The following is a 27,961-nucleotide window of genomic DNA, read 5'->3' on the forward strand; positions in this document are numbered from 1 at the left end:
AGTCACATCACAATGACTCCAGGAGATGTCGAGAGAGTCTCTTTCGCCTGGAGTTTCCGGGCCGCCCTACGAGCTCCACATTGCTCTGTCACCGGTTCTTGCCATCGGCGCCCTGGGCTCCATAGCTGGTCCGTATCTCTCTGTAAATTCGATTTAATCTCAGGTCTTTAACTGCTGTGGAAGTTGCTTTCGTACGGATTTCCATCGTAAATCCGAACGGAAAAGCTAGTGCGTAAACACAAGGGCTTAAAATGAATAAAAACAGCAATATCTGGAGACAATGCAGGCATGTATTCATGATGTACACAATATAATTTCAAATTTAAATCATTTTTAACATATATACACTAGCAGTCAAAAGTTTTTGCACATACTGAGATTTTGTACATTTGTCTGTTAACATTTACTAAAAATACACTCAGTATTCTTTACTACAAAGTAAATTTACACTATGTTCATCATCTGAGTACCTTTATTAGCAAGAAAATGTCATATTTGTGATTCATCAAAGTAGCAGTTATAACAGCAGAGAAAATTTGAGAAATTTTTTCTACAAGGGACATTAAATACTGCTCTGTTTCATGGGATGAAACAGTTAACTAGTGCATTTAAAGTTAAAGGATGGCCTAGAATGTGCCATCACTACGCAACCAGTTAACAGGATGTCAGACAGGCACTGTTACATGCTCTTTCCATGTTATAAAGGAAACTTGTCCTATTTATCTTTTCATTCTATTTTTATTTATATTTTACTCAACTTTCCAGTGCTTAACAAGAATAAAAATCTGCAGTTTATGAAATAAATGGAAAAGTGGTAAAATCCTGTGGTGTGTAAAAACATCTGACTGGTATATGTTTATAAATGTGTATATATGGTACTATGCAAAAGTCTTAGGCAAAGAAAATGATTGAATAATGTTCATGTTGGTGTATCACTATAATATTATGACTGTTGTCAGCTTAATCATTTCTAAACCCCTCCTAAAATCACCCCAGTATTTCCAGTAACCATCCAACAGACCCATGTATCTTTTGACTCAACCATTAGCACATCTCATATGGCTAATCAGTCTTTCTAAGGCTTTTTAACTAGTTGAATGAATTAATGAAGTGAGCTGGTGGTGAAATGTAACAAATACATGGAATGGCTGGGGAATGATGAATGGCTGGGGAATGAGTGGCTGAGGAATGGCTGGGGAATGAGTAATTGCTGGGGAATGGCTGAGGAATGGGGAATGGCTGGGGAATGAGGAATGGCTGGGGAATGAGGAATGGGGAATGGCTGGGGAATAAGGAATGGCTGGGAAATGAGCAATGGGAAATGGCTGGGGAATGGGGAATGGCTGGGGAATGAGGAATGGCTAGGAAATGAGGAATGGCTAGGAAATGAGGAATGGGGAATAGGGAATGGCTGGGAAATAGCTGGGAAATGGGGAATGGCTGGGGAATAGCTGGGAAATGAGGAATGGGGAATGGCTGGGAAATGAGGAATGGCTGGGAAATGAGGAATGGGAAATGGCTGGGGAATGGGGAATGGCTGGGGAATGAGGAATGGCTGAGAAATGAGGAATGGCTGGGGAATAGCTGGGAAATGAGGAGTGGGGAATGGCTGGGGAATGGCTGGGAAATGAGCAATGGGAAATGGCTGGGGAATGGGGAATGGCTGGGGAATGAGGAATGGCTGAGAAATGAGGAATGGCTGGGAAATGAGGAATGGCTGGGGAATAGCTGGGAAATGAGGAGTGGGGAATGGCTGGGGAGCTGAAGCGCTGAGGAACCGAAGCACTGTTCTTCTAGTCATCCAGCAAGATATCAGTGACTTTTGAAAAACAGAAGAAATTAATTTACATTTTATTCTGTTGCTGTTAACTGGTATACATTCTAGTGTTACCTCCCATGTAAAATTGCTTTGAACATTTTCTTTTCGTTGACCTTTATGCAGTAGTGTGTATGCATAACGCAATTTTATTTCTTTTATTTTGTGTGTGACACATCAGTCCAAGCTGCCACACGTAAAGTTTTCCTTTCAAATGCATTAGTACATTTTGGAAGCTGAGGTGTATAAGCATCATGGCAGTGCTTTTCGGGCTCCCCCATAGTGGAGCCAGCGCAGTTACCTGAGCTTTGTCCTTGCGGTCACATACAGAAGCATCACCTTCATCCTCCCAGGCTGGCTAGAACCTGCTGTAACATTTTATAAAAGTTATTTTTAGAAAGAGGTTAAATGGAACAGTCTTCTAATACCATTCGTTGCATGTTTGCAGATGTTATATTATAATATACCTTTATTTTACACATTTTTTTGCAGTCTTACATTGACTTAATGCAATTCTTGTATTAAGTGTGGCATTTAATTATAATTTATTTTAAATCTCACAATCTTTTATTTTTTAAAGCACTATAGACTAATTCAAAAGTGTCAGTAAAGGTCTGTAAAATATGCAGCACCTTTTTATTTACAACATTACTATCGTTGATATTCATACTGATATCTTCTAAATCAGCAAAAAAACACAACTAAATTTTTCAAGTTCTGAATGGCAGGTTGTAATTTTATGTCTCGTGTTTTTTTAACTGTGGCATGGGTAGCTCCATACACCAATTCATTAACCATCAGAAATAATAATGCACTAATCAGTGTTTCCTTGTAATATTCTCGGATCTGGGAACATACAGTCAGAGGCTGTTTCTGATCTAATCTTGCAATGATATGCAAATGTGTTAAAAGTAAACTGGTGAATCTTCACTGCAATGTGAGTTTATGGCAAAAAACAAACCTCTTAAAGGTTTAAACCAACAAGTAGGAAGGGGCCCCAGTGGCAGAGGGATGCTGCTTTGTGCGCTATAGCCTGTATCTCCTACGGCGTATTTCTCTGTTTGTACTGACGCAGTTTTTGCTGTGAGCTGTGCTGCAGTAGGCAGGCTGGGGGAGGGGAGGGAGTCTCAAGTGTAAAGTTATTTTATACTCTGTGCCCTCTGTGTGCTTTTCTTCACAATACGCAGTTCACAGTTGTATTACAGGTCGTTGATCTTCTTTGCCGTGTTAGTGCAGTGTTGGTACATGGCACCATTAAAACTACACATGTCACAGCCAGACTCCCAGTATAAACCAGTGCTGTCAGTTTTGTTTAGCCGATGTCATAAAAATCGCGTCGACCTCAATGAAGGGAAGTAGCTTAAGGTAGATCTACTTCTACATAATAAATAAAATTGTCCCATACATCCACCTTTTTAAAAGCTGCCTCATTTACCATCAGTAGCTTTAAACAAGAGACATAACAGCGTAGTGGCAAAGTTGTCATGATGTGGCACCATCCTTTTTCTGTCCCCATGGCACTGCCACTCCTCTGCCTTCTCCACGCTCGCTCTCCATGGCAACCACAGTAATTGCTATATTTGTTGAATTTTTCAAGTAGTCAGTTCCAGTGCCTCCAGTTTTTTTAATGGTAAACAACCCCATGTAGTGTTATAAACTGCAGACTTTTTTATTGCCCCGTTTTTGCTTTTCATGCTGCTTGGTTAATGCTGAATCTGTACAATACGGCAAAGCGTGCAATCTCATCCATTAGTGGCTTAGCCTGGAATCTCGTCCATTAGTGACAAAGCCCGCAATCTTGCCCCTTAGTGGCAAAGCCCGCAACCTCATCCCTTAGTGACAAAGCCCGCAACCTCGTCCCTTAGTGGCAAAGCCCGCAATCTCATACCTTAGTGGCTTAGCCTGGAATCTCGTCCCTTAGTGGCAAAGCCCGCAATCTTGCCCCTTAGTGGCAAAGCCCGCAACCTCGTCCCTTAGTGGCAAAGCCCGCAATCTCATACCTTAGTGGCTTAGCCTGGAATCTCGTCCCTTAGTGGCAAAGCCCGCAACCTCGTCCCTTAGTGGCAAAGCCCGCAACCTCGTCCCTTAGTGGCAAAGCCCGCAATCTCATACCTTAGTGGCTTAGCCTGGAATCTCGTCCCTTAGTGGCAAAGCCCGCAATCTTGCCCCTTAGTGGCAAAGCCCGCAACCTCGTCCCTTAGTGGCAAAGCCCGCAACCTCGTCCCTTAGTGGCAAAGCCTGCAACCTCGTCCCTTAGTGGCAAAGCCCGCAACCTCGCCTCAGTTCAGTCCTGAGCCTGCTTATGGGGTTGGGTTTTTACTTCAGTTTGTTATTGCAATACAGGTAATGCAAGAAACATGTAATAAATGTGTTATAAATGGACAGTGTGATTTCACTGGCTTTCAGCATATTGTACACAGACTCATCCACACGGCAGGGAACACTTGCATTGTCCAGAGGTGTCTCTGCTGGTTGCTGCATCCATGCTCCCCCCAGCCCTGTCAGGCACCTGCAGCTTGTGGGCTTCCAAAAATAAGAGCAGCTTCTCCGGCTGGTAATGTCTTGCTGCGCCTGGAACGTGTTAGTAGTGTGTATCGAAAGTGGTATTGCTCAGAGCATCTGCGAGTTATTGGTGTACAACTGAGTCTGAGAAAGGGTGAGAAATTAAGATGTGTGTTCATGCTTGCGTAGTCACACACACACACACACACACACACACACACACACACACACACACACACACACACGCATGCACACACTGTCACGAAACGGGTCGGCTCGGATACGCGCCAGACGAGGCATCGTGCAGGCGGGGAACAGAGGATGGACGACCCACTTGTGGCTCACCGTAACAGAAGGGGGTTATTTAACAAAACAGAAAACAATGCAAACAAAAATAGACCTAGAGGGGCCAGAACTAAAAGGGATAAACAAACTAACTTCCAAAAGGGGGCAGGGCAACAAAAGGTGGCTAGGCAGGTAGGTTACAAATAACAGACCAGCCGAAGTACGGTCATACATCTAAGCACAGAACTACGACAAACAATGAACCACTGGAGAACTCGACTCAGGCAGGAACTTAAAGGAAAACTGAACTGGGTAACAAGTCAACAGGAGAGAGACAGACAATTAACCAATAGGGGAAGGTGCAGGACAACGAGCAATCAGGGAAACACACAAGAACAGGCAACAGGTGGAACTAATTCACTCAGGGAACTGGGAGGGGAAAATCAAGACTGGCAGAAAGAAGGAAACAGAATCTACACTAGGGGAATAACAGGTAGAAACACAAGCACAAAGAATTTAACCAAAACCACATACAAATCACCAATTACAGTACAAGATCTAGAAAAACTAGGGAACTAAATACAAGGGCGGTGGGATTCGAACACAAGACAGAGGGGTTCACAGATAGCCGCACGCTCAGTTTATCGAATCATGTGGCCGACTGGGAACAGGGGAAACACTACAGACTCGGACATCAGGGAAAAGGACAGACTGGGAAAACAGGAGCTGACCTGGCACACGCACGCACATACACAGACAGAGGTTTGTAATTATATCTTTGTAGGGACTCCATTCATTTCTAAGGGGAAAACCCCTACCCAGCCCAACCCTTAGCTATAAGTAACCAAACAAAATACAAGACTTTTGGGTTTTTTATTTTTTTTGATTGCATTTACAGATCATTGTACCCACTGATCCACACAGCATCAAAATAGCAGGTTTTTATTACATTGTGGGGAACATTTAGTCTCACCCCCCCCCCCGAAACGAGCTCCACTCCATCTTCCCCAGTTAAGAAATTCTAATAACTAAAAAAGTCCAAAACACAGGATGGCCTCGCCTGCACTCGGGAAGCCGTAGCACGCGGCTGCTCGGGGCCTTCGCACGCAGGGATGTGATGTGACGTGTGTGGACGGCGTGCTGAGCGCGGCGGGGAGGTCACAGGCCCCCGGGGCCTGTGGGACTGCTGAGGTAGCGGGCCGCGTTCTGAAGGGAAGACGCTCCTTTGGATGTTTCTCTGCGCTCTCCGCATGTGCCGATTGGGTGTCTTTTGTACGCTTAACCCAGTTTGTTTGTTTGTGACGGACGGGGTCATCATTCTGGTGACATTTGGGGACTCTGTAGTGGAATAAAGGGCTGGAACAGCCGGCATCAGGGGGCGGCTCTGAAGATGGTTCCCTTTAACCTTCTGCATTTCCTGCGTCTGCAGCTGTACTTAAAACAATCCATTTTTATCAGAATATTTACCAGCTAATGCCAGTTTTCCATGTTTTCTTTTGTCAAATCTGAACATAAACAGACTCTTTAAGCTCCCTTTAGTGTTAGCAGTGCGTTCGAGGAAAAGCCTCAGTTCCCCAATGTCAGCGGTTGAAACACTACCTGAATACTCCTGTGGGTTTGCCTTCATGTTTTATATTCACCAGTTCATGCTGAAGAATCTGATAAAATGGTGCTGGGTCCATGTGCTAATCTGCTATGTGCATCTTATGTGTTGGAATTTTGCTTTTATGTATGAGAGGTCTGGGAGACACATGAATTGATTCAAGGACAGCTGCAGCAATTAGTCATCTGTACAGCGACTAATCGCAAGCAGCCATTAATAACACATTTAGTACACTAAGGGACTACTGTTGCAATTAGTCATTTTTGATTCGTAGCTATGTGCACCCTTCATTTTTTTGTGTTACGGGACAGGAAGGTGTTATTTTTCATTTTTGTTCACAAAGACCACTTGCTGTTCAATAACTCACACAATGCAGACTGTTCAGTTCTGTCGTTCCATCCATGTAGGAGAGCGATGGGTCCCACACACTGCAGATAATGTTATCCATTGGAGTGATGCAGCTCTAATGACAGCTGTGCAGTGAGTCATTAGCCAGTGAAAACTGGAGTTTCCTGTGATGCGTGGGCAAAAGCAGTTCAGGGGTTTAAATGAAATGTAGGAGCCAGAGAATGTATTGACTGAAACTGCGTATCGGTTGTGTGTGTGTGTGTGAGTGAGGTGTTTGCTGTGGGGTTACTGACTCATGTTTTCGTTTTTCTCTCCGTGTCTTTCTCTTCACTTACAGGTCAGATGGAGACTGTTCCAAAAAAGCCAGGTCTGTAACCTTCTTGCTCTGCTCCTCTCCTGTGTACACTGTCCTCTCAGTCTCCCGTCAATGAAATCTATTGGCCTTCCAGTCATTTTAAATAACTGAAATGTCTGCCATGTGTCGGCGACAGCCCGTTGTCCCCGTGGGACCAGAGTGCTGCCTCCTTCCTGACATGCATATCGATTAACACAGGATGGAAACATCAGGCCGAGGCGACTCAATAAAGCAATTAGGAGCTGAGGGCGAGCTGCTGTGCTGGGCCTCGAAGGTCAGGGTCGCACACCCCTGCTTTAAGGTTACAAATCCATAGGCCTGAAATGCCCCCAGAGATCATTAATGGCTTTGTTTCATATAGTCGACAAAGACACGTATGGTTGACTGTACACACATGCATACGCACATTAATCACCATCAGTGAGTGAAAATGGAGTCAGAAATCCTCGTAGGATCGGTGCATGTTGGCTTTTGTTGCGGAATTACGTAATCGTTTGAGCTTGATTTTGCTAGCGGCACTAATCTCGATGTCTTTCCGAGAAGCATTTGCTGCAGACATACTACAGTAATACTGGGTTAAATGAAATGAAATTTGGTCCATTTTTAACTTGGAAACAAATCTCTCCCCGTTAGCATGATGTTAATTGGTCAGCAACACACTATTGTTTTACTTAACTGTGAAAACTTATATGTGATGGACAAATAGATTTAAACAATAATGTTAAAGTTTATCTCCACTTTAATCACTCTGGCAAACAATTCAGAAATGTGGCAACATTTCAACGTTCCAAATGGTCCAAATTCAGCTAGCAGCCACATTAGGCTTAATGCATTAAGTGCCTGAGACGGATTGGAAACAGTCAACACGGGACATGGGAGATGGACACAGTCATGTTTAGGGGACAGGTCCCTGCTGGACATAGGCGACTGCGTGTAACGCCCCCGGAACGGACGCAGAAGTGCCACCTCTGACGCATCATCGACGCTTCTAAAGGCACTGCCACACAAATATGATATTTGGTTGACATTTACAAGAAACCGCAGAATCGCGCAATCATTCCATCCAGCGACATGCGACACGCCATGGCTGGCCCTGGAACGCCACTCGCATTTGAAGTCGCAGCGAATGTGCAGGTCTGAGTCCCTCTGTGCCACTGCTCCACTTAGGGAGCACGGAGGCTGGGGTGCCAAGTGGGTCTTGTTTATATGGATCTTTTCTTGGACTGGTTAATGCGATGCATGTTTACCCGACAGGCAAAGGAAATCTTGGTGAATCAAATATATAATTATAAGCAGATTAGCAAGTGCACTTAGAATAAAGTGAACCAGTGAAATGACTTTCCTATATGTAGTACTTCAATCTCTGATTATATAATTGGAATATTTAAATACACATAGTCCTACTTTCCCTGCTGTAGTTAACTCAGAAACGCGTAGGGACACCCGGGTAATTGCAGTCTTGTGCAGTCTGTTACAGATGAAAGCCGTTTATTACACAGTATGTACGACGAAGTTAAGACAATGTACACGGCTCCTGTGCATTATTCGCTTCTGTCCTCTTGTTTTTCAAAGCACTAAAAATAACCTGGAAGAGGTAAGGTGAAGGTTTGCGGAGCAGAAAGCGGCAGGCCTGCAAAAGCAGGGCAAAGCAGAGTGTAGGATGCGGCCGAGATGATGCAGATGAACTCACTGGCAGGCTGTGGCCGGCCTTTTAAACAAGCTTGTCATAGCACTGACAGAGGAGGCTTTTATATTTAAACCAAACTGAACATTTTGAATGGCGTAGGTGGTCTTTTGAAAAATCAGATTTTGTTTGTGGTACTTCTGTGCTGTCATTGTATTGAATGAAAAGCATCAAGAAATGGAAATCAGTCTAGACCTCCATAATTATTCATCTCTAAAGTCTGCAATACTGAGGCAGGCTGACATGCTCTTGGTGTATCAGAAAACTGGCTGAGTTTTCTTGAGCCCAGTGGATTGAAACAAAAATGTAAACCAGTGTGTCTCAGCCCAGGCCTCAGGGACCCTCAGACAGTCCACATTTTTACTCCCTTTCAGGTGCCTGCCAGACAGTCCACATTTTTGCTCCCTTTCAGGTGCCTGCCAGACAGTCCACATTTTTGCTCCCTCCCAGCCATGTATCTGCACAGCAAGAAGCATAATTCTCTGAGAATATTGACGAGTACAGCATGCTCTTATGCTTGTCAGCATAACCTATGTGTTTCTTGTCAGGGGATTAAAAAATTCATACATTTACCCATATAAGAGCTGAAATGTTTCATTTATCTCAGAGGCAGGTTTCTGGGAAAGAACTGATCTGACTGCTAGTTTCAAGTTAATCATATAGTGCAAGGAAATATATCCTTACACTGTGCACTGAAGATTGTCGTCTAAGTATGCATGTATAAGCAGTATGTCAAGTTTTTTTTTCCAAGAGCAGAAAGCAGAGACATAAACAGCCCATTCTTACCAAAGGAGATGGTGTATTAAGCACTGGGATAGGCACTAGGGCGATTGAGTAGGCCTGGCTGCTGGTGTAGGTCAGCATTTCCCAACTCAGTCCTTACGGACCCCCCAGACAGTCCACGTTTTTGCTGGGAGGGAGCAAAAATGTGGACAGTCTGGCAGAAAGCTGGAAGGAAGCAAAAATGTGGACAGTCTGACAGGGAGCTGGAAGGAAGCAAAAATATGGACTGTCTGGCAGGGAGCTGGAAGGGAGCAAAATGTGTACTGTCTGGCAGGGAGCTGGAAGGGAGCAAAAATGTGGACTGTCTGGCAGGGAGCTGGAAGGAAGCAAAAATGTGGACTGTCTGGCAGGGAGCTGGAAGGGAGCAAAAATGTGGTCTGTCTGGGGATCCCCAAGGACTGGGTTGGGAAACACTGATCTAAACAGTGAAGGTCTGCTATTCGAGTGTAAGAAATGGTCAAAGAACAAGACACTAAAAGCTCTGAGGGCAGGTTCATGCAGTTCATGTGTTCATGTCTGGTTTTGTTTTACATGATTGTTTGGCATTTGTTTGACTAATGCCAAGGGACGGGGGGGGGGGGGGGACAGATCAGAACTGAGTTTTCAATGTAACAAATTAGCGCATGTTAACGGCAGATGGGAACAGGGCACACAGCTGCACGGAGGAACATTCTGCGGTGCAGGTCCCCTGTTGTTCTCATGCGACGCTGAGCAATCAGAGCCAGTATCAATACAGGAACCTGCCGGATCCCGACGTTGCCACGGTCGGCGAGAAAGCTGATTTATGGCGGTTTGTCTCTAAATGAGCTGTGCGCCACCAGTCATCTGTCTCTTGTGCTTCTCCGACAGCAGATTTCACGCCATTGAACTTTTTTGTCACTGTAAAATGGCCCTGTCTTGCCTAGTGAATACATCACTGCAGAATGAATAGGTACTGATGGGGAGATTTGCTTTTGAAGTAATATAGCTTCACTGCTGCTATTTACTCTGCTCAACACGAATGCTGTTATGCAACATCGTAGTGATCCTGGGAGACTGTATGTTGTGTCCATAAATCCTGTAATAGCGAACGAGTTTTTTTTTTTTTTTTCGTAAAACAGAATCCACCCACAGTTGACTTGCTATGCTCCGCGTATCAGACTTTTGCAAGTTTGATATGTATGTGAAAGATGCATCTGTAAATATTCCTTTATTCATTTATGCATGGATCTTGGCAGCATACTGGCCTCACACTTCCTGGGTTGGAGGGCTGAGCTTCGCCCCCGCGCCGTGTGTGTGGGCTTTCCACGCGCTGCATGACAGTGACAACTTATGGGTCCCGTTGCATTCCAAACGCTGGCAGCTAGGCTAATTGCCGATTCTGATTTTCCTGTATCCTGTGTATTTATGTCCTGCGATGGACTGGCATCCCATCCAGGGTGTACCCTACCCTTCAGCCTGGGATAGGCTCCAGGGGCCTGGACAAGTTTTGCTAGCTGAAAGAGCGATGGACAACTTTTTATTTTAACATTTCAAATTATTATTGTCAGCTACCGTTTAATGCCTAAAAATTACAATAATTACATTTTATGCGTTTCACATCCTGATTTAACCTTCTTTTGCTGGTCCATACTTTTTTCAGATTTGAAACAGCTCTTCAAACTTTCAAGATACTTTCGATAATATGTATACTGGTCCAGAAGTCAGGTAATGGTTGGATGGATGTAACTACATAATGCCAGAAGGAAGTACACTTCAATTTTTAATCTTTAATTTTTAAACAGTGGATAATGGTACTTAGGTATACCTGTGGAAGTGTGGATCTGAAATGTACAAATCATTAATGAACCAGCTCTGTATCTTTCGGTTCATTCAGCCCCTTTGTTTCTCCAAATCTAGTAATGCCAGATGCTGTGAAGCTTTTTTCCAGAGCTTTCACTGTTCCTGTCCTCTCCGGCGACATCGTTCTTGTTAACATGACAGGTGAACTAAGCAGATCAGAGCAGTAGCCGTATCAGCCACGTGTACAATCTCATTATGGCGGGAGTCATAACAGAAACATTGTGTAAAATACTTAAAACAATTTTGAAATGAAATAGCTTGTAATGTTTTGTTTTCGTTTTTTCTGTACTACTGCATAACTTCCATGTTAGTACCAGTGCTTGTGGTAAAGTGATCAGCAAGTGATCACTGTAAGCACCTGGTCAGTCGTGCCCCCGAAGAACTGAATCAGACCGAGTTCCGATGATCTCGCTCACACACACACACGTACACACACACTAATTCTCACTCTCTCCAGGTGTATCACATGATATATGACGATGTGGTCAGCTACTGTTTGGGGGGGGGGGCATATTTGCAAGTCACACTGGTGCATTTAGTTATAAAATTTGGTTGCACTGTCTCCAAAAATGGTCGCAAAATTCGACTATATGGCCGCAGCCTGGAACCCCGTGGAACCACAGTTCTGATTTCTTAGCATTTTTTGCACACGAACAAACAAAAACCACAACACACACATGTGACCCAGTTTGGGCATTTGTGTTACGTTACATAAAGTTAGACAATTCAGCCAATCACCAGTGACTTTAGATCTTTACACAAGTATACTTCATGCTTAGTAGCTTACAGGTGCCGAGACTTACTGTTTGGACACCGAAAGATAATTCATGTTTCGGTCCACGACAGGATTGGAGCATTTCAGTTGGTACCACAAAAGTACCAAAGTTCGGAACCCAGCCCTAGTCCAGTGATACAGGTACAGTTGTTCCGCCACTAAGCTGCAGCGTCACAGTTTGGTAGATATGGCTGCCGCTTATTAAGGCTTATTGGGACAGAGCTGCTTAAAATATCATATTTGGGTTCTGGAGTTCTAGTATGGAAGCAAATTCAGTTGGTTTTGTGAATAGAAAGACACTAACTGCAAATGTAGGGCAATAATCCCACGAACATGAAAATGAAGTTCCTCGTTATCAGGTCACTGTTGCTTGTATCACTCATCCATGTAATGGCTTAGCCAGCTGTATACAGGATGGAAAACTCTGTAGCAAGTGACTTACTCTACTTATTTAGATGAAGTAGATAATTGGCTACAATAATCCTTGTTAGTATCTACACTGGTACACTGCTAGTTGTCCATGCTGGTATCTGTGTGGTTTTTAGTCCATGTTGAAACATATTTCACATATTTTCACAAGCAGGGCAGTGGGGCCCGAGGACCGACTTTGAGATCCACTGCTGTAAAGGAAGGCCGGTCTGTCTACACCCCATCAGTTCACTGGAGTGCTTCGCTTTCTTGTATTTTGCATCAAACTAAACCATAAGGTGTGAGGGGAATTGAATTGCTTTGGTTGCCTCTCATTCAGATTAAACTTCAACATCTCTCATATCCTAACTCTCCATCAGGATATTTATGACCTTGACATAAAAGGTCACAGTGATAATGAAAAGTGCTTCTGGGATTCCTTGTAGAAGCAAATAATGTAATAACTGCCAATGATGTAATAATCTTTCTATTCTTAATATAATAAAAGTCGATAATGTAATAACTGGCCAATAATGTAATACATTTTCTGAACCAATAACGTAATGTTTTGCAGATAATGCAAAAAGTTATTACATTATTGGCCAGTTATTATATTATTGACTTTTATTACATTAAGATGAAGAAATGTAAAATGTTATTGGCATGTTATTACATTATTGGTTGCTATTACATTACTGGCTGCTAGATTTCCTTGTATTAATTCAATTCTGATATCGCTTAATATAAAAATGTCTTCAATCCCGACCTGCAAAAGATGAAACTCTTGTTTGTGCACAGTTATTGCAGTGCACAGCTTCAGCATGCGTTGACAAATTAAACACAAAATTTGTATTTGTAGTCATTTCATAATGGCTCATAATTATTTTCAGCACATTTAAATGATTATGTCGCGCTGGTGCCCATGTCGCAGTCTGTTGGCGTTTCCACTTGGTCTTTGGTCTGCCCCTGGAACCTGCTGCTGGTACGTTAGCTGGTAGACCTGGACGGGCGCTGTAACATGGATACCGCGGCTCACCTTGTTTTTACTCGACACCATTGAACCATGCAGCCGCGCCGTCAGCCAGCTGTGGCTTGGGCGGCGCAGGCTCGGGTTCCCTCGGTGCACTCATATTCAGGCGACCAGATACGTCCACACCACCTGTCACCCAACGTGCATCGCACAGCGTTTTGCATTCAAAGGCCTGGGAGACGGCTACCCCTAGAGGAGCTCGAAAATGCACAGAAACGGGGGGAAGTAAAAAGGAAAGGGCTGTGCGAGAGAAAACAAAAAAGTAGCACAGTCTGAAATTGATTATTGATTGTTTTTCTGGGTGTCGTCCACCTGCTTTATTCTGCTTGGATTGAGTTGACCTCTTGCCTGGCACTGACGTGGGAAATGACACCGCGCTGCCTGGTTAGTTGTGAGGATGGACACGGTGGGGGACGCGCCCAGAAGGCTCGCAGGCTGCTGCACGGCGGAAATGATCCAGGCTCCTCCTGTCATCTCACTCTGCACCCTGCTGAGAAGCAGCCGTTGCAGGGTAGACAGCGTCACGGGGGGGGGGGGGGGGGGGTTACAGGGGATTATGCCCCCACCCACTGTGCTTCCGGTGGACAAACTGACCCCACCTGCACCGTCCAGGACCTCAAGGGCATTCAGGAACATGTAGTTCTTGAACTATGCTTGTACATTTGAGAATGACCGAAAACATCTGCAGTCTGTCCCCTTGGCTGTGCAGAGTTAGTGTTCCCGCTCGCCGTTGACTCCATGACTGTACAGGAGTGATATCACTGCTATTCAGACTTTTTTGACAGGGCCCCCCTAGGGCTGATGTGTCCTGATCCCCCCTCCCCCCCCCCCCCAACACACACACAGTCCAGTGAGATTTTGGACACTGCAAGTCTCTATTTTTAAAGGATATAATTTTGAAATAGGTCTCCCCCCACCTCAAACCCCCAGTCAGTTCCCTCTCTTTCCCCTCACCCCCCCCCCCCCACCTCACAGCCATTTTTTTGGGCCACACCCCACAGTTTGGATACCTTTGCTGTACAGTAATGGCCTGAGGTGTCGGATGGGCTTGTGATTGGCTAAAAAAGAGCGAATCCTCAGGGAGGTGACAGCCACTGACGTCCTGGGCAGCCTTTCATGTTGTGCCCAGAGAGCTCACTGGCCAGGAGCGAGCGGCCCCTCCCCCCACATAGCTGATAGAGCTCCATAGGTGTGTCATGCCGTGACACTAGGGAAGCCCACGTCGCTCCGCACTGAAAAGAAACTTGCCTTCCCTGGAATGAGCCTCTTCGCCTTCTTCATTTGGTTATGCACAAAGTATTTGCTGTCTGGACCACAGTGAAAATTAGCACAGGGAAGAATGGACATTGGTTGTCATAGCAATTGAAAAGCTTCCGCTGGCTGTTTCGCATCATTAGCCGCCCCCTCGCTTCCCACATTCACTCGCCCTCAGGTTGGCTGTTGCAGACTTTTCCACACGCCCCCATTATCAATATAGCAGGAGTTAAATGAAATTTGAGTCAGCCCGAGTTCTCGAATTGCTGGGTTGAACTATTTCCAGCAGCCCTGAGATGGATCTTGCTCATGTTTTACCTGCGAGTTCGTACTCCACGGCACCCTTTTGCTCCACCACGTACTCAAAGGAGGCACAGGACATCCTCTTTTAGTCTTCTAAGATGTCCCAATTCAGTCGAGCTCTGTAAAACGAATGGGGGTGCTGTAATTAGAATAAGCAAAGGAAGCTGCTGAAGATTACGCGGGCCCCTAGAGCGGCCTCTGAGGTACACCGAGGAAGAGGAGGTAGAAAGGGGAGAGGAGGGAGAGGGCCGTGGCCTCAAACAGGCACGTTAGCAGGATTCCACAAACCTGACAGGCTTTAGAGTCTCTGAAGGCCAAGAGCCCGATTCACACAGGACGTTGTACTGGAGCAAAGCACCAGCTGAGCTACGCAGCTCATTCTACTCCCTGATACAGGAATAAATGAGGCCGATTTTTAACGTGCCATTTGACAGCCATGGTGTTTTGATAAAGTAGTTGCCCCAATTGGAAATGCAAGCGGGAGATCCCAGAATCCCCTTGGGTTTTGGCATAGAGTACCTGTGTTTCTGCTTTGTGTAGCTTTGCATATTACTGTATATGGTGCCTGTGTTCAATTTTATACATTAAGCAGTGCAGATATAGGCAGATATTATATACTGCTAAGCAGTTCTTTTAACCTTTTGAGCTGGGCCAAAAGCATCCGTTTAATAACAGTGAAAGCTTCTGTTACTGTGGAAACCGCTTACTTCATTTGCTAATGTTACCCTTAGCAACATAATGCCTGTAAGCGCTGAGCCCTGGGTTGCTGTGCAGTGGGATAAGATGGATGCCTGGAGAACCTTGCACCTCCAGAAGCTTCTCACACTTGGTTCGATTTAAAACAATCGGCCTTAGGTCATCTGTAAATGGACACTGGAGGGTGGGGTGGGGGGGGGGCAAAGAAAAATACAAAAGAAAGCCCTTCTGTGGTCAGCTTGCGAAGCTGGTTGCCATGTAATTTTAATGCTTTTAGCATTACCACATGGATTAAGTTTGACTTGTGGTGTATTTGCTTCGACGCGTTTGAGCTCTTTGCTTTTGCCCTCAGCTTCTCAGGTTTCAGTGTGAGCTGCTGCTGAATTAACCCCGTGTTTCAGGTCCGATTGCTGCCCCTTTCCATCACATGGGCCTGGGAAAACCGTTCATCTTTTTGTCAGAAGTTGATCTAATGAGAGCAGGACAGAAGGGGCATGCTTGGCTTGCTGCGGGTCGCTTACTGTGGGCCTTTTTCATCTCTTTCTCCATTTGCATTCACTGTAGCTCATGCAGAGCAACTGTCCTCAGGTTCCAAGCCAAACTGACAGCCTGACCGCTAGAACCTCCCAGATTGGTTCATTTATGACTGTATCCACAAGGGGCGCTGTTTGTGGTTGGAGCATCCACACTGCGGCCACAACTCAGAGAGCTGCCCATAGTTCAGAAATATTAGCCAGTTGTGAAATCATGTGTGTTGGGTTTTACTTTGAGGGCACATTGTCCCGCCTTCTTCACTGCCCGTTGGCTGCAGCTCATCTCGTATCAGTCTGCTGTTATTATATGTTTTGCACAACTCATGGTATCTGTTTGGTAGTTAATGGGACCAGGCTTGTCCTCAAATTGGGGCTCCATGAAATTTAGTAATCTCAGATATTGCAATGTGATTTTTTTTGGTAAATATTGCAAAAAGAAAAAACAATCATTTAAATTGTAAAGCTTGATAGGTTCTGTTTCCTATGACAGAATAAAAATGTTTAAAGCCTGATCTCAACCCAGCTATCGTGGTCCTTGCAATGTGAGAATTGAATGTGCATAACATGTGCTGTCAGTATTAATACTGCACATCGCCCAGCCCTGTGAAAAACCCTGAAACGGAAGTAAATTATGTTATTCCAGACAGACTTCTCTTGTAGATTAGTCATGGAAAATGGGAACCGTGCAGGTTTTCCTTTTGTATCAAACTACAAATAAGTTTCAGAATGATGTGTTTGATTCACTTAGCCTTCCTGGTGATTCTGAGAGGACACATCATGCAGCCGTACCCCCAACAGATCCGCATTAAATGATTTGAAGTGTCGTCGTTACTGGGCCTTCATCCCATAATGGTTCCTCTGGAGACTTTGCTTTTCTTTTGTAGTCCAAAGACATGTGGTCACACTAAGTGGCATCTCTGACTCGCCCGTAGTGTATGATTGTGTGTGTGTTTGTGTGTCCTGTGGTGGACTGGCATGCGGTCCTGGGTGCACCTAAGCCTTATGCCCTGTTCTGCCTGAGATCCAGCCCCCTACTCTAAGCAGGACAAGCGGAAGAAGATGGGTGGATTGATAGCAAGTGGCAGCTTTTTTTTTTTGCTGAGAAACTGCCTGTGAGGGAAGCCTTCCCGTACAGGCATCACGCCATCGTAATGCAAGTTCCAGTCCAGTCGGCGCTAGTTGACCAGACGGCCAGCCCCCATCGCCTACGGAATGTACCAGTGTGTTAATGGAAAAACTGCCTGGATGATGGCAAGTGTGGCTCTGCTGTGAAAACACGCCAGGGTCATTTGCAAATGAGGCTGCGCAGGCAAACCCATTAGCTCCTCATGCGGAGGGCCTCAGCTGGCGTAGTGCGCATTTCGGGCCGCGTGCCGCTGCAGTCACGCGCTCCGCCATGCCGTTTGAGAGGCCCTGCCGCCGCAGACCTTAGGCTGCCATGTTCGTGCTGATCAACTGCGGCAAACGCGGAGCTCAAGTGGGATGAGATCGATGGAGCCTTGTGGCCGTACGGTGGGGTAATGTCAGTGCTCTCACTTGTGCATCATTACAATGACCTGCTCTGCTCTCTGTTATTGGAAGGGAGTACAGTTTGTTACATAATTTGTATGATGCAGTCAGATAAAGGGGGAAAGGGCAGAGCTGTAGCCTCGACTGTGCTGTGCTGTTCCATACTGTCCTGATTGCTGAGAGCACCAGCCTCGAATCCCATGGGCTGCTGTGCCCAGTTTATTCTTGTGTGCTGCCTTAGCACAGATGGGACAGCAGTTTACCGGACTGTACTAGGCCGCACTCTTCAGCTCACCTCTGCGGTACACAAGCACAAGGTCGGGCACAGCCGAGGGCGGCCCCCCCAGATCACGGCGGCCCAGTGAAATGCGCAGACGCTCACACATGCACGGTAGCCACGCGTGAGGCGCTCAGCGGAGCGGTTGCCCTGGGAACGGCGTAAATTATCGCAAGTGCTCATGCGAGGAACAGTGTGGGGGCGAGAGGAGAAGAAGAGAGTCGTGAGGAAGAGAGGGGGAATGGAGAGAGATGCAAGGAGACAGCGAGAGAGGGAGGGAGAGAGGGATCAGATGATGGACAAAATGACAAAGAAAGATGAGTGGGAGGGAGTGTAAAGAGAGGGTGGGAGCTGGAACGAAGGAGACGGGCTGGTGCCGGGCCAAGTGACGGTGACATGGGAGTGACGCAGCAGCTGCGTGGCCAATGAAACGAGTCGGCGGAGGACGGGGTCTGACAGATGCAGTGCGTGGGGTGGGGGCGGGGGGGGGGGGTGAATGACCACATCGGCAGGAGATAATAGGGCCACTGAGCTCCTTGTGTGTTACAGAGTGACACCATGGCAACATGCTCTTGAGGAAGAGCCAGTGTCCTGTTTAACAGGACAGCATGGCTTCAGGGGCGCTTGCATCAGGACGAGAAGGCACAGGGCTGGACACCACTGCGTCTGCTTCTCACAGACTTTCACACGTGCAGTACGTTTGTCTTCATTTTGTTTTCCAGTCTGACATCCAGGGCCGTGTGCTCCCTGCCTAGGCACGCGCCTCCCCACGCCAAAACCTTGCAGTGGATGAGGATGGATTTACGTTAAACATTTTGACCGAAAATAATTTGAAGCCACTCAATAGCAATGTAATTTTAAACTGAATTTCACTGAATCGTTCATGCACATTTTATGACGCATGAGAATTACAGACAGTAACTGATTATCAGTGAGATTGATTTGACATTATATGCTGCTCATGCAGTATACCTGTGTTTCCTTGAAATGCAGCATCATTTCTGCTCACTAATGATTTAATTGCAAATCCAGTCATTTTTAGCTTGGTTTTTGCCGCCCCACATTGGTTTGTTGGTCTAAAATTATATTTTTATTATTATCATTAAAGTGAAAATAAGACCAAATTTTACTCTGCTAACAAGCTTAGGTGGCACTAGGCCATAGACTATCCAAACGTGAGAGAAGCCAAAATTGCCTGTAACTGCTCCAGACTGAAGCAGGTCAGAGTAGCTGATGAAGGGGGCACTGGCAGGCTGTGTAGGAAGGTGTGAAATGTACCTGCTTTCCAAGGAAACATGAGGGCCGGCATGACCTTCTGCTCTGGGTGTAGCGATCGACACGGATCAGTACCTACACAGAAATAAAGTTCACACCTTTCTAACTGTTGGTTTGCATAAATGATTGGAATGGAGAGAGAGTTGGTGGGTTTGTTTGCTTTTTCTTACTCGGGGCACCCTTACATTTTGGAACTGATGTTTTTGTTTATTGTGTGTTACACTGTTTCACTGTCCTTCATGTAGCGCCGTTTTCTAATAAGGATGCTGCCACACCGGGAAAGGCATCAGAGAATGTTAGAAAGCCTGGATGGAATATTTTTCCAGATTTTTTTTTTTTTTAACTCCAGAACAACAACAACTCCAACAGTCTTGATCTCTCGCTGTCCTGCAAAGCACGTTCACACACAAGGAGAGACTGAGCTGCTTTCTGACACACTGCCATACCCTCTTCAAGTCTCCAGTCAGCTTCAAGAACAACTTCTGGGACCCTGACACTCTTCTTGCAGCTCACAACTGCACACACCCCTTTTCATCTCTATCCTGTCTTTCTGGTTATTTCCACCCTCACCTTGCTTTGAGACTGGATCTGTTTCAGTTGTACATCTCTGCTTTCTTTAGTATATGTCTCCTTCTCCCTCCTGCTTTATTATATTAGAAGCTGCCTCACCTTCTCCACCCTCTTATATTGTTAGAGTCTGTGTCTCCATCTCCACCCCCTTTTATTATGCTAGGGTCTGTCTCTCCATCTCCACCCTCTTAAATTCTTTAGGGTCTGTCTCTCCATCTCCACCCTCTTATATTCTTTAGGGTCTGTCTCTCCATCTCCACCCTCTTATATTCTTTAGGGTCTGTCTCTCCATCTCCACCCTCTTATATTCTTTAGGATCTGTCTCTCCATCTCCGCCCTCATATTGTTATGGTCTGTCTGTCCTTCTATACCCTCTTTCATTATTCTAAGATCTGTCCCTCCTTCTCTTCCTCTCTTTAAGCTGTTGCCTTCTCTGTTCTTTTCCTCATTTTGAAAGTGTCTGCAGTCTCTGCCCTGCTGCTTGCTCTCGCCCGTGGTCTCCATTCAGCCCCTAAATCACAGGCCATGCTCTTTTATCTTTGTGTTTGTCCTCGCCGTGTCTCTCTGGCCTTTCTTCACTTTTCTTCCGCTGTGCTCTCTGTTGCTCCTCTGCTTGCGTGTCTTATGTGTGGCTGTCATGTGCCTTTTGGGTTTTTATCTGGTACATGCTGGTTTATAGGGCAGAAGGAGTGGCGGAAATCTGTTCTTTATCTTTGCAGAAGTATTGTCATATATGAAAGGCATTTTTCTTGTATTTCTGATGTATGCTGTGTACTGGAGGTTATAAAGCTGTGGTCTTAGATGATGAATGTTTCACTGCAGTAGTTAATATATTTTACCATATGGGGATGCAGTCCATTCTATTCAGTCTTTTCTCTGGAGAATGTGTATTCTCGTTGCTGACAAAGCTGGCCTGGATGATCAGGGACAGGCAGTGTCGCTCAGCAAACACTAGAGGTCACTGTTACTGTATGGGAATATCTTTCTCTGTTTTGAGAGGATCGGTTATATATATACATATATGTGAGGAATATTACCTTTTTGGCACTTGTGATAAAAAGCAGTGGTCATAGACATTATGCCAAGCAACGCATAATGCTTGTGCATTTAACGGTCTCCTCGGTTCGCGAATTTGAGAGATATGGGATGATTTCATAAAACATTAAGCCAGCTAGCATCTGCCACAGGTGGTGTTAAGTGCCCGAGGTAGAGGATGGGCGAGGGGGTAGCCGCCAGCTTACGAGTCCACTGAGAGAGGCACACCGGAGGGCCCAGCGGACGCCACGGGCGACAGCATGCAGACCCTCGTGCTGCATCACAGTGTGTGTCGGGGTATTTTCAGTCTGTGTGCTGTTACGTCCCCAGAGGGTGCCTGACTCAAAAGGCTGAAATCAGATACAAATCTAAATTAAGGTGACCATATGTACCCACAGAGAGCATGACATGCTCTGAGAATGATTAGAGGGAGGTGGGAGTGCAGAAGGAGGGGGGGGGGGTTTCTGGAGGCCTCTTTTGCATTTTTTCTTACCCTGTTGAGCAGGAGTTCGTTCAGACAGCTGCAGTATTATGAGGTATGTGTCATAACCCAGAGGGGCTGGCGTTCATCTACAATGGATCTGAAACTGTAATGCTTTCTATGAGACCTCGTAGGAACAGAGAGCAGCCGATCGCACAGGCTGAGGGCGGCGTGAAGCGCAGAGCTGCCCGCAAACAGAGGCAGACGGACACCTCTGCACTAAAAACAAATGCTTCTTTTTAACCGTAGCAGCAGGTGTGGCTGCCTCTACTGTCAAGACGAAAAAGCAACAACCTGAGGAATCGGGCTGCTTCCTTTAAAATAACTCATGCACTGGTAAGCGTGTATGGGTCTCGTTAATAATGTACACGGATGTAAAGTTTAGTTACGGCTAAATCATAGGACAACTCGGCGCTGCTTGTGCCTTGGTGGAGGCGTTTAAAGAAGGCATGTAGATTTTTGTGCTGATTAATAACATTTGGGTTAAATAAGATAAGAGTTTTATGCTGCATTGTTAATACGAAGCATTCGTAATGTTTCAGTAGACTGCCTGAACTCCTGATGATACTCTTGTCAATAAGCATCACCCTCTTTATTCTTTCCGTGTTCTTTATGCCTCCTCTAAACCTGGTAATACTCTTAATACCTGTAGTGTTGAGTCATCCCAGTGTATCATTGTGCTTGATGCGGGAGATGTGCAGCCCACAGGTCAGCATGATAAGAGCTTTAATGTGGGCCGGCGTGGGGGTGCTAAAGGCTCGGCTGGCGTGAGGACACCAGCGCCATTCCCTCTGTGTCCTGTAGGTGTCGCTGTACCCCATCTGCGCTTCCTTTCCCTGCTGCTGTTATGAGCCATGCTGCTGATGATGCGTGTCCGTATGTGCCTAGCTTGTATTTGTCGTCTGCTCCTTTTTTCGTTTTTTTTTCTTGACTTTATTTTTTTCTCTCTCTCTATCTCTATCTCTATCTCTCTCTCTCTTTCTCTGTGTCAGGTCACCTCCTAATTCCACCTCTTCTACTACTTCTACTACTCGTACCAATCGTAGTACCACCACAGCTACTACTGCTCCTTCTACTACTACCTCCTTCCACACCAGTCTGACAGCTAACAGCCACTCGACTCACCATCAGTACTGCTGCCCTTCCCGGCTGCTCCTGCCCCAGCCCTGCGCCCTCCCCCCTGCCAGGCACTCGGATCAGGCAAGGTAAGGGCCATAGTTCTCCACCAGACCCTCAGTTCCCCACTCCAACCCCCTGCTCTCGTCACCCCTTCCAAGTCACGCAGTCACCCCCATGTTTCACTGCCCCCTTTGTGGAGCTAGGCCACTATCCCCCCCCCCCCCCCCACCACCACCTTCCATCTGGTTGCTCCAGGAGACGGGACCCAGGACAGCCAGACTTACTGCCTGCTCTGTCTGGGCTTCTCGGAATTGGGGTAACATCGCACCACTTGTCATTAACCCAGAGGCTCTGTACCTGGTGCCAAATCACACCAAACATCAATCAAAATATCAATTTCATCTGATCACTGACTCAGCTCCCTCCTTCCCTGCTGGCCTATGACTACCTGGCCCCCAACCACTATTCTTACCCTCCTGGACATCCCCCCATCCTGGACCAAAGCAACTATACAGTCCACAGTAGATACTAAGTTTGTTAGGTCTCTGCTTGGTGATCCATTCCTGCTCCATCCCAAAAGGGATGGATCCTGAACCAGCCTCGAGAGACTCATGGCTTGTATTTGCTGTGAGGTTTTATAACCTGGTCCCTGTAGGCCCCTGTAGGCCCCTGTGGGCCCCTGTGGTTGTGCAGAACCATTGCGGAAAGCATGTGTCACATCAGCATGCCAAACCTCAGTCACCCACTGTCACTCTGACTATTGATAATACAGAGCTAGTCATTCTGCTTGTCACAGGATTATCCTGTTATCTCTTAGTCAGATGTTTCATTCCAGCACAGGGTTATTTATACTACCTGACAAAGGAATAGGGCTGTCATTGTAGCTGCATAGCTGAAGCTGTGACGTGCCCTTGAGCCAAGTGCTTGTTTGTCCCCCACACAGGCAATACTTTGTGTAACCGAGACCCCCCATGTGATTCGCACTGCGCCCAGTGATACTGCACACCCACACAGGCACTGCTTTGTGTAACCGAGGCCCCCATGTGAACCGTACTGCGTCCAGTGATGCTGCACACCCACACAGGCACTGCTTTGTGTACCCGAGACCCCCCGTGTGATCCACACTGCGCCCAGTGAGGCTGCACACCCACACAGGCACTGCTTTGTGTAACCGAGACCCCCCATCTGATTCGCACTGCGCCCAGTGAGGCTGCACACCCACACAGGCACTGCTTTGTGTAACCGAGGCTCCCATGTGAACCGCACTGCGCCCAGTGATGCCGCACACCCACAGAGGCACTGCTTTGTGTAACCGAGGCCCCCATGTGAACTGCACTGCGTCCAGTGATGAAGCACACCCACACAGGCACTGCTTTGTGTAACCGAGGCCCCCCATGTAATTTGCACTGCACCCAGTGATGCTGCAAACCCACACAGGCACTGCTTTGTGTAACCGAGGCCCCCATGTGATTTACACTGCACCCAGTGATGCTGCACATTGATGTCCACCTGAGTGGCGCCACAGCAGCCAGTCCAGTTATGCCCACTCTGCAGCTTCAAACACTGCACTGTACAGTGTGCCCACTAACGTGATCCAAACAAACCTCTGCGAGTCACATGTTCATTCACTCATTTACATATTTAATGATATGAGGAAAGCATGGGCACAATGAGCTTCCTTCGGAGCAGTTTGGGTTAAGAGCCTTACCCAAGGACTCCCCAGTCACGCCACTGTCAGCTACAGGATTTATACCCACAACCTTCCAGACATATGCACTGCTACCGAAACTGCTGAGCTAAACGCCACCCCATACTTACTGATCTGCTACACACCCACTCTGGTGATGAGACACACAAAGCATCTGCCCACATGCATACATGTGTCTGAATACTGGGCACTAAACCCTTGTACATGCTGCCTCTTTTCACTCAATTCTTTTTCAGTTCCTGTTCAGTTCTTTGCTGCTGTCAATATTTGTAATTTTTTCCTTTTTTTGTTCTTTTCTGTCTCTTGCACACCAACTAGCAGTCACATACACACACAGTCCCGCTATGTCAGTTGTGCACCCAGGTGAAATATTTTTTAAATAAGGAAGTACATAATGCCTCAACATTTTCAAAATGTTAAGAGATCGTCCAATAAAAAGATGAAGTATCATCGTTTCACATTTTATGCCTCTACCTCATATTGCAAGCCTGACATCTGGTGGACAGTTAGTGTAATACATGTCTTTAAATCTGAAGTTTAATACTTTGAGCTGTCTTCAGATTAGTGCGGTCTTGTTACTCGTCTAATCAAAGCTACAGAAATCTCAAAATTTGGCTGTTATCTCGAAATGCTTAGTTATTAATAATTGAATTAATAATTAAATTAATTTAAAGTATATATTTTACAGTTTTGCAACAAAGTCAATAAGAATAGGCCTTCACAATTTTAAATACTATATAAAACTGGTTGCCATCAAATTTAATTAGCATTGAGTTTAAGGGTATATCAGGAACACATTACACAATAATGCCTTATAATGCCTTAACAAATCAAAATACTCTCTGGCAAATCTTATGTGCCTCATCTTACTTCCCTGTACTTTCATTACCTTCAGCTCATCTTATTTCTTTCTCTCTGTTCCCCAGTTATCTCTTATCCGCCCTGTATTCCTGTCTCACACACTTCCTGCCTGTCTCTCTCTACCCATCCCTGTATCTCTCTCAGAGAAGTGGAAGATGATGACATCGCCCATCAGTTCTGTTGCCCCGCCTCTGAGTGCAGTAGCCCCTCTTCTAGGTAACCTGCAGATCAGGTGGCCCCCCCCCTGTGTCATGTCCCTCCTACACTGCACCAGCGGGGACACTTTTGGCAACAGCTACCATCTGGAGAAACAAATGCAGTCACTGAATAACTTGACTGGACAAGTGCTCAGATCCTGGACGTCTGAGATGGACGCAGATATTTTTTTGTCCTGAGTGCACATGTCTGTATTAGCATGTCGACCGCAGCCTCGCTTTTCTGTTCCAGATGGATGATGCAAATTCCTTTTTTTTTTTTGTGAGGTTTAAAAATCTTTGACTGTGAACTCTTGCTATGAGAGCATAAGTGGAATATAGAACATCCCAAAAAAGGAGGAGAGTGGAAGTCGAGGGAGGGGCAGTGAGGGGGGAGGCGGTGCCAGGTTAATATGAACGAGGGGAAAGTGTCATGACTTCCCTGTTTTTCCTTATTGTGCTTTTGTGTTCTGAACCCCATCACTGGTCGTCTCTCTCCTTTCTCCCTTCGCTGAAATAAAATCTTCACCTTTTTTCTGCCACTTTCTGTAAGCAGAAAATCAACATCCTCTACCTCCCTTTGCAATGAAGTTCCAGTATGTTTACAGCACTTTCATTTTTGAACGGTTGTCCAAAATCACGCTGAATACCATTAATGATGGTGTTAAGGATCATGTTGGTATGTAGCTGTTATGTTATCCGAGCTACACATGTGTAGTAAAAACAGAGCTGTCCTCTTTGGTTTCCAGGCTATTCGTCAGAAGCCTTTTGCTCCACTCCAGGGTTAATCCTCACCTCAGAATTTTCTTTCACCTCATGGGTAGAGTGAGGAAACGTCATTGTACAGGACAACATGAATTAGTCATGTCTACCTGAAAAGACCCTTTATTACTGCACTGTTTCATTTCAAATCTTACTGCTTTCTTTGGCTTTTATTATTGCTGCTGCTATTATTATTATTATTATTATTATTATTACTACTACTACTACTAAGAAGAAGTAGTACTACTGTAATTAAGTAGTACTATTGTGAGTATTCAAATTTAGTAGTTTAGTAATAATAATAATAGTAATAATATATTTAGCACATAATTATGCATTAAATGGAAAATAAGAAAACGTGAATTTAAGAGAAAAAAACTCTTTTCAGTGGCGACAGCAGGATCTGTGTGTTCAACGTTTTTGTGTAGTAAAAAATATCCAGTGGCTGATATCTGTGTAGTTGTGAAACGGCGAATGTTGTCAGAGCGGAGATGAGGTACATTGACCATCTGCATCCGGGGTTCTTTTCTGTAAAATCACTTTATATGTTCTGCTTATCTGATCTTAATTTTTTTTTTTAAATCTTGCAGGTGCGCATTTATTCGTAAGATGACCTCGTGTTTCGTGCAAGCCGCGTCAGTGCAAGGTTCGCTATTTTGGACATGGTTATAATGACAAAGACAAAGAATAACATGTTTCTCAGTGGGTACTGGATGGAAAAGGGTATATCAAGTGTCCGTCAAGGCGATGGGCAATTAAAGCATAATTGTCTTAGATTATTATTGTTAGTAACAACACAGTAGTATTTTGTTTTCGGAATGGTTAGTGTTGCATATTAACTTGCATTATTTAGAGTAACTAAATGTTTTCAAATTGATGAACAGCGTACACGTGGGCCTGGCCCTGGATATTGGTTGGCCCATGACGATGATAATGAGCAGAATGTCCTCATAGATGCACAAAAGTCCCGTGTATGAAAGCAACATGAAATTTAAACAGCAGATTAACCGAAACTCCGCTGCATGCTTAAGAAACCTGTTTACTGCTGCTGCCCTGCCATGGTCATCTTCCGTTTCATTGTAATTATCTGTTTTTTGAAAAAGATGCTCGTGGGGTTTGTTTGTCTCACATTTTGGATGTCAAGACTGCAACAGGACCAGCCTACCCGATAGTCGCGAGTTGATCTGTCTGTGCCGTGAGTGAAGTCTACGCGGAGTTTTATTCATGCTATGGCTGTTTACGCTATAACTAATTTTACATATATGCTGTAAATATACATATACATACATATGTATGTGTATATAGTATTATTTACATAAAGAAAGGATTGTTTTTCTATGTAGCAACTCTCCAATGATATATGACAGTGTTCTATGACAAGTCATATTGCGGAGTATACGGTGATCTCTGGGGTAGTATTGGTATATACGCCACAATGACACCCGGTGGCAAGGTGAGTAAGTCAGTAAGGGTCAAACATAGTTCTGCGGTTTACTGAGGCTCTTCTGTGCATCTGTGACAGGCAGAGGCTACTTTCTGGACCGAAGCTACGACTCACAGGGTATCTGCTTGGAATCGTCGCAGTGCAAACAGGGACAACGGGCGACTCCAAAGTGTGAGACTGATAGAAAGGCTGTGATCGCAATTTGAGACTGTAAACTGGAATTGTACACCTACAATGTTTTAAGTCCTTTGGAGGAAGGCGGCCGAAAGCGATTCACCGCTTGACGCGGAGCACCATGGCAGTTAGCACGCGCTAGCTGTACGTGCTACAGCCCGTGTGCTGTACGAAAGAAAGGGAGTTGCACAGTAATGGAAATTATACAGATGTGTGAGATTAAGCATATGATTTAAGAAGTATAATAAGAATGTTAAGTGTAATGATGGTAACGAAGACAAATAAATAAAAAAGATCCTGATCAGACGTAATGTTCGTTTGTGAATCGTATTAATGATCCTATGTTTTTCTTCACT

At 45.4% G+C, this 27,961-nt stretch overlaps 2 protein-coding genes across 3 annotated transcripts in view; both read left to right on the forward strand.

Moving 5' to 3' along the window:
* Positions 1 to 27,961, forward strand: part of LOC125744354 (IQ motif and SEC7 domain-containing protein 2-like) — a 73,347-nt gene that overhangs the window by 10,015 nt on the left and 35,371 nt on the right. The window contains 1 exon segment of the mRNA XM_049016067.1: positions 6,892 to 6,921. Within this exon segment, the coding sequence (XP_048872024.1) occupies positions 6,892 to 6,921 (30 nt within the window).
* LOC125744357 (probable serine/threonine-protein kinase tsuA) lies at positions 19,118 to 27,916 on the forward strand. 2 transcript variants are annotated; one of them, XM_049016070.1, is made up of 3 exons: positions 21,384 to 21,398; positions 22,336 to 22,548; positions 27,510 to 27,916. In XM_049016070.1, the coding sequence occupies exons 1-3, from the start codon at positions 21,394 to 21,396 to the stop codon at positions 27,604 to 27,606; spliced, it is 315 nt and encodes a 104-aa protein (XP_048872027.1). In that variant the 5' UTR covers positions 21,384 to 21,393; the 3' UTR covers positions 27,607 to 27,916. The 2 variants fall into 2 exon arrangements, 1 of the variants encoding a protein (XP_048872027.1); XR_007398341.1 differs by lacking the exon at positions 27,510 to 27,916 and having other exon boundaries at positions 19,118 to 21,679; positions 22,336 to 22,446.

The sequence above is a fragment of the Brienomyrus brachyistius genome, chromosome 6 (assembly GCF_023856365.1).
Source record: "Brienomyrus brachyistius isolate T26 chromosome 6, BBRACH_0.4, whole genome shotgun sequence".
Taxonomy (NCBI): domain Eukaryota; kingdom Metazoa; phylum Chordata; class Actinopteri; order Osteoglossiformes; family Mormyridae; genus Brienomyrus; species Brienomyrus brachyistius.